We start from the raw sequence: 7,580 nt of genomic DNA, 5'->3' as shown, positions 1-7,580 counted from the left end.
CTTCTCATGGTTGTCTGTGCTTCTAAAATAAATACCTCAGCGCAACAACAGTATATGAAGTGGTTCATACATGTTCAAGTTGCGCACATGTACGTGCGGAGCATACGCACGGTGTCGGCACACATAATGCATAAATGCGTATTTATTTATTCACACACGGATGAATAAACATGTACACATGTGCATAATACGCAGTTGCACTTATATGTACAAGGTGCCGTTATTGTTTAATTATGATTCTTGTGGGGTCTCTGGGACGGCGGGAGTATCGGCTGGAGCAGGGGTTTCGGCATTTCCTTCTACGACAGGGCCAGAACCTTCAGTGGCGGGGGTTCCATTTGTATTATCTCCGTTTACCTTTGGTGCCTTTCTGTTTTTGTAAATTCCGAATCCTAGTGCTCCTCCTAGTAAGAGAGCCAAAGCTGTGGCTGCTGATGATATTATGCATAATTTTTTATTTTTCTTTTTCTTCTCAATTTGGTCGTCAATTTGGTCAATTGCTTTTCCCGCGTCATCTTTAGCTGAGGGTGTTGCTGGAGAAGGGGTTGGAGCTGGTGGGGGGGTTCCTGGGCCTGATAATTTAGCTGATGATGCAGAAGCGCCAGAGCCCGGGGTGTTTACAGAATTTGAAGAGTTTCCTGATACCGCATTGGAGCAACCTGAATTTCCTGAATTAGCAGATGAGTTGCCACTGTGGCCTCCGCAATTGCCACTACCATGGCTGTGATTGTTGTGTACGTGGGGCTTGTTATTTATATGATCACAGTGGCATTCTGGGGCTAACAACTTAACAGCAAGGAGGAAAGCGAAAACTGAACATACTCTGGTGAATTTCATTTTTAAAAATGAGTTAATAAACTAGGTAGTAAATAAAAGATTTAGTTTTATTATGTTTCGCCTTATTGGAGGGCTATTAAAAAAGCGCTTAGGGGGATGGATTGCGTTGGGTTTAGTTTATATATAACTTTGTTATTTCAATGCTAGTTTTTTTTTTATTTTATTTTTTTCTTCTGTTTTTTTATATATTTTTTTTTTCTTATCATTTATTTAATAGATAATAATAGCATTAACGTATTAGATAACAATTGTGTTGCGTAAAAAAGCCTGTGGTGAAGAGGGCGGGTAAAATAATGGTAAAGGAGAAATGTTAAAAAAAAAAATTGTTAAAATTTTAAATGAGAAGAATGAATATGTTTGTTTAATAAAACGGGTTTGCTTAAACAAAAATAATTAAAAAAAAAATTCTAAACGATATCTCTAGAAAAAAAACAAAGCGTTAATAATGCATAAATAAAAAAATGTACTGTACTTGTACGCACTGTGATATATGTACCATTATGTAAATATATAATATGATAGTATAGTATAATAATATATTATAATATAATGTATACATAATATCCATTAAAAAAAAAAAAAGCGAAGGGATTTAAAAAATAATTTTTTTTCTTAGTTAAACGGGTAAAAACCCCCTTTGAAGAAAGCAAACTTTTTGTGATGATTTTAGTTTTTTTTTTCTTTCCTTCTGAACTTTTTTATAGTGATAATAAAATTGTACATAAATAAATATGTAATTTTTAACGATTTTTTTATTTTATTAGTTTGTTTTTTTTTCGTTTTTATTCGCTGTGCTAGGTTTTATTTTATTTAAAACTTTGCTATTTGATCAGAGAAAGGGTGAAGATAAGGATTAGGTATAATATATTGAAATTATTCATTCATTTATTTACTTGCGTGGGATATGCCAAACAGCACATTAAATTGTTAAACTAATACTACGTAGCGGCTGAGCAATTTTGCGCACCTAAGAAAAGGTTTGCCAAATTTTTTTGCGATTTAAAAAAAAAAAATTCACCATTTTTTAGCAATATTAAATCCGTAAATCCTTGCTTAAGTGTGCATGCATAGGGTAGTAGTAGGTAATATATATTTATACTGCTATACCAAATCCATATAAGTTATTTATTATACTCCTAGCGACCCTTCCCTCCCTCCCATGTGTTTTTTTTTTTTTTTTTTTTGTGTGTTACTTTGCTGTAGATATTTTTAAATAGTATAATATAGCAGTACTACGGTACCTCTATTTTTAAAAAATAATTATTTTTTTGTTTCTTCTATTTTTTTCTCATACTATATAAAAAAAAAAAAAAAAAACAGGGAGAGGGGGTTATTGCGAATTGGTTAACTCCTTTTAATGTAAAATTTTCTTTACCTCTTAATTATTTTATAAATTGTTTTCTAAGTTTGTATGTACAAAAATTTGCTAAAATTTGCGAATCGAACGAGTCTTAAGTTAAGCGCAATGTTAGCCGTAAGGGCAATGCTATGAATAAGTTAAGCGAAATTTGAGGCGCCAATTTAACCCCTATTTGGTGCGCTAACTTAACGAGCCAACTTATAGATAAATAAATAAATGCCGTTTCTATCCCCTTGTACCATTTTGTGCGATGTACATATAACACACCGTGGCTGTGCCTGTTTCTCGTCACATGCTAAAAAAACGAGAGCGGCGTCATATTATTTTATTACTCATGTAAATACGTAAAAAAAAAAAAAAAAAGTGTGCTACTTAACTGAGGCTTTACATATATTCGCTCAAGCATATTGTACATGCATCAGCGCAATTTTTTTATTCCCCCTTTTAATACATTCGAAGGTATTTCTATTAACCATACATACGCGCGTATATAAAATGTATGTACATCAGCATTGCTACATTTAAAATGTATAATTCGAAGCATGTGCTCAATTTGCTGCGCTTAACTAAGTTTATGTTGCATTATTTACTTACCCTTCTGATGTTATAGAAGAAGGGGATTTCCCCCCCTCCGCTTTCCCCTCACCAGATGTTCATTCTATTGTGTAAAAAGTAAGCGTTTCCGATATGTGACGTGCCAAGAGAACTAAGAAAGCACAGAGATCTACATTGCTAATAAAAGGTGAAAACTTTTCCGAGTAAATAAAATCCATAAACTATTAATATGCAATCCATTGCGTATTTCACGAAATGTGTATTTATACAAATCGTCCTTCATTCTGAACACCCCTTTTTGTTGGTCACAGTTGGTAGACATAAATGGGGCAGGCAATAACCCTCTTCTTCCCATCCGGTGCGTAACGTGGAATGGAAAGAAACGCAGCGCATGTTCACATAATGTGTGTGACTTTCATGTCACAGTGAATTACTGCCACGCGTGTTCACAAATTGTACAGCTTATGTCACATAGGGAGATAGTACCAATGAGCAGCTGCATATGTTGCATGTTCATGTCGTATCGTACTCGCTCTTCCCCTTCATCATCGTGTGGGGTACTTACTCAAACCGTAAATATCTTTACGTCGTTATGTCATTCTTGGGGAAGGGAGGGTTCATTTCAGTTACCCCCACCCCCAAATTGTAGTAAAGTAAAACCGCCTATGACTGTGCGTCCATGCGTTGTTCCACATTGTATACCCTTCTTTTTCTCTGTCTATGTAAAAAAACGCATGACAGATATTGTCATATTAATGGAATAAACTTGTGTAAGGATCTCTAACCCTGGTCGAGTAAATCAAACCGGTTGGCGATAAAAAGAAAAAGGAGCTAGGCGTAGAAGTTGCCAGGGCTTGGTGGCAGAGAGGGGATATGCACATGTGAGCTGTATTATATGGCTAGCTTCAATTCGGTTTTTGTTTTTGTTTTTGTTTTTGTGAATCCTTTCGCTTCACTGTATTTGGCTGCGCTTCACGCTATGTATGTGCATAAAGAAGCATGTAATTTATCCTCTGGTAGAGGATTGCTTTTTCGTTTTCTTAAATTCTACGTAATATGGCGTTTATGCCTTTTTTGCCCTGCGTGCGCTGTGAGAGATGAGACAATTCATATATCTCTTTCGAAACGATTTTAAAAAATGACCACTCTTCCTCCGCAACACACATATTGTGTGTATTGTATGCATTACCAGGAGTGGGAACTTTGTAATTTACCGCCTCCCCTTTTTAAGTCTTAATCTGCCCATTTTCGATTTTCCATTTTTTTATTTGTCGCAATAAGTGTTCTATCCGGGTTATTATGGAGTTAACGTTGCTGCTATATCTCTTTCATAAAGAGGAACGTTGTTCGCATTTTAATTTCCTCCTAAAGGACGTTGTTGCGCCTTGTTGCTTCCAGCTCAAATGCATAAGGATCGTTTGCGTACATCGATTTTTAGCATTTTGTGGGGGGAGAAAGTGGAGCTATATATAATTATCATTTATAAGCGCCGCCGAGAGAGGGTCTTCTTTTACATTCGTCCCGCTTGTGCATTTTTAGAAGTGAGAAAAAAAAAGAGTACCCAGGCACCTCTTGAGGCACGTTCGGAGATGCATCATTTTGGTGCACACAAAATAAGTGTGTGCTTTTTGTGCGTTTATCCTCCTTAAGTTCGCTGGCGCGCGGTAAATGTGCTGTAAAGAGTTCTCACATAGGATTCCCTCCCACCATAAAATGTCGAGTTTATATAAGTGAGACTTCTCCCTTTTTTGAAAACTGGGAAAACGCGAATTTTTTAAAAGCAGCAACGAACGGGATCGATCGCTCGAGTGGAAGCAACATGGGAGGGGTTGGGGGTGGAGGGTTAGCTTCTCCACTTGCTGTAGAAGGGATACCCTTTTGTATGTAGAAAATGTCGCGATGAGTCATTATAAAGGGGGAAACTTTTTTTATGTTCCCTTCGCTACATTCTCACTGTTTTCACCACACCAATGTAAGAAGTATCATCGTTACGAAAAAAAAAAGACACGTGTATGTAGTGGTAAAACATGCACTCTGGCAGAATATACATATGCTGCCTTATCGCTCCTCAGCCTGCACATAACAATTAGCGCACTCGACATAACCATTTGTAGGGCATTCAAAAGGGGATGTACATTGTATAATTGGCATCCTTAATGTGTCGATAATTTTTTGAAGACCAAAAAATTGCACTCTTCTCCTCCCCTAATGTATCAACGTTTAAGTTTAATATCACCTCCACGAAAAATAGGGTTCAGTTCTACTGAAAATAATTAACCCTAGACATTGCACACACTGGGTTAGAGAGCCGCTTAATTTTAGCTCTACTATGTTCTTAAATTGTTAAGACTCCCCTGGTGCACGACTTCCCTATTTATGAAAGAATTGCTAACCTTTGTTCGTATCATATTGCGCTTTTTTTTTTTTTTTTTTTTCCAAGTATGAACGAAGGGGTTAGGAACAGATTTTTACTTAGAACGCCATCTCATTATATCACACGTTGAGAAATATAAAACATAAATGGAGCCTCTTTTTCAAGTGCGCAGCTTTAGTGGGGGGAGGGGTTATGTCTAAATGGTGGGTCCAAATGAAACGTAAAAACAGGATTGTTATTTCCCTTTATTTGAACATTGCAATGCAGTTAAGTTGTTGCTCTTGCATGTTCTATTAAGTTGCTCCTTCTATGCGCCAATCCTCTTACTCTTAGAGAGCCAAACTCTCTTGAAACAAGGTATGTATATATTACCCTCGTTGTCTTGATAAAAAAGCTGACCTCCTTTTTTCTTCACCCCAACAAGCAAAACATTTACATAATGTGCTAACCAGACATCTGAGCAGTTCGCGCTTGTCTGCTTCATAAAAATGTGTCTACAGCGTAGCGCGCGCTGAACCTAGAAAAAAAATAACATCATAATTGGCCTCTCTCTCAAATTGTACATAAAATAGTGTACACTCACAAAATGAAGAAGCGTATGGACAAACCCCTCAGGGGTGATTAAAGAGGGAGTAGTTATTTTTGTTTTTGTTTTTTTTTTTGGCAAAACTGGGAAAACATGTCAGCTGTGCTACTCACTCATATACAGAAATTGTTTCTTAACAACTTGTACATATAATATAGCTGGTCAAAATTGATCTAAAAATGAGCATTCCCCTTTTAAGGCATAAAAGAGGAGTACTATACCTCTCCCTCGTCTCAATATGCTGTCCCATCCCCCCTTTTAATGTCACTATTTGGCGCAACCAAGCATGTGTCATCTATCACCGCACTTTTCCTCCTATACATGTGTTATGTTGGCATTTTGTGCCCCATAGAATATAATTTTTATCGTTCATATTTGCAGTTGAGATAATATGTCAAAATGGTAATAAGATCATGGAGACTTTTCTTCACCATAGGAAGGTGAAAAAAATGTATGAACCCAAAGTTAATAAAGCGCTTTTAAATAAAACAGTGCCGCGCTGTCCCAAACGCGGTAAAAGTGTGACAAACCTGAAATTTAAGAAAAAAAAATTTATACTCACAAGTGCTCAAAGGGCTGCACAACCTACCCATTTGTAACAATGCAAAACTTTTTACTTTTCATGGGTAAACTAAAATTCATAAAAAGGTTGAACGTGTTCGGAGTTGTTAGGAACATGTGCAATAAAATAATGTACAGAATACAACAAACAGTCATCCAGGGAAGTATACATTCTGCATTTTAAAAAAATGTGGGCGATAATGCAAATAAATCGCATGGATAAATGAATCATTTTGTTTATCCTCAATAGAAGGATATAACGACGTTTTGTTTACTTATGCGTGATTAAGAAGACATACTAACAGCCTATCACCGCTTACATATGAACTCCTTGCATATTCTTACATGCTTCCTTTACATGTTATACTTCCTCCTTTGGGTGGCCTTTTTTTTTATTCTTTTGCAAAATTTGAGAACGAAAGAGCATAGAAAATGTATTTTCCCACGCCTCCAATTAGTGATTAAAGTATGCGTTCAGTTCGTATAGTTACCTACAGCTGCTAATGCTAATGTAAAGAAGCGCGCAATTTTACGTGCACATTTTACTAGAAAATGACAGGGATAAAATCTATTTTGTTTGTTTCTGTCCCCCTTTTTGAGATCTATAAAAATTAAATTCCGTATATACTTTTATTGGCTGCGAAATGGAAAATTTTCAACTCCCACAAATGTAAATTTTTTCCAGTAATCGAGTTTTCAAAAAAGTTAAGCTTAGGGAAAAAAATAAAAAAGGCCCGAACACACCATCCTCTATCTCTATATTGTACTATTCCTTTTGCGCATGAAAGAGTACTCTCCTCAAGGCGTGTCAAAATAACAAAATAAAATATACCAGAAGGCCCATAACAAAAAAAAAGTTGGCTTTTCCCCGAAAATGTTATTTAAAAAAGAACTTCGAAATTATATTTTTATGGGCTTTTCTATATTTAAAAAGATAAATATATGCATTATTTTTGCAATAAAAATTAAATTACGGAAGCATATAAACTGTAACCGTCAATGATTAAGAGAATATTACAAATTCACTTAACACACTAATAATTTATTTAATCAATAAGTAAATTATGTAATTATGTACATGAATATAGCCTGGACCCATGAGATCGCAGCATAATATGTTTGGAGGGTATACAATATTTCTAACAAATTTGCCATTATACCCCGAGGCATCATTTTTTTCCTTCCTGTTAAAATAATTTTTTTATTTAAAGTTTAATATTATATCACTTTTATACAATTTATATAATAATTTTACTTTATTTTTGATCACTTCTCCTTTTTCGCTAAACAAAAAATACACCCTTTGC

General features: G+C 35.4%; 1 protein-coding gene across 1 annotated transcript; it reads right to left on the bottom strand.

The window, feature by feature from the left end:
* Positions 1-231: 231 nt before the first annotated feature.
* On the bottom strand, positions 232-837 carry PCYB_032930 (early transcribed membrane protein; the record flags this gene model as incomplete). Its single annotated transcript, XM_004220965.1, has 2 exons — positions 232-786; positions 823-837. 2 exons carry the CDS (start codon positions 835-837, stop codon positions 232-234), a joined length of 570 nt encoding a protein of 189 aa, XP_004221013.1.
* Positions 838-7,580: the final 6,743 nt, after the last annotated feature.

This window comes from Plasmodium cynomolgi, chromosome 3 (genome assembly GCF_000321355.1).
Source record: "Plasmodium cynomolgi strain B DNA, chromosome 3, whole genome shotgun sequence".
Lineage (NCBI taxonomy): Eukaryota > Apicomplexa > Aconoidasida > Haemosporida > Plasmodiidae > Plasmodium > Plasmodium cynomolgi.
This window is presented reverse-complemented; position numbering and strand designations above follow the sequence as displayed.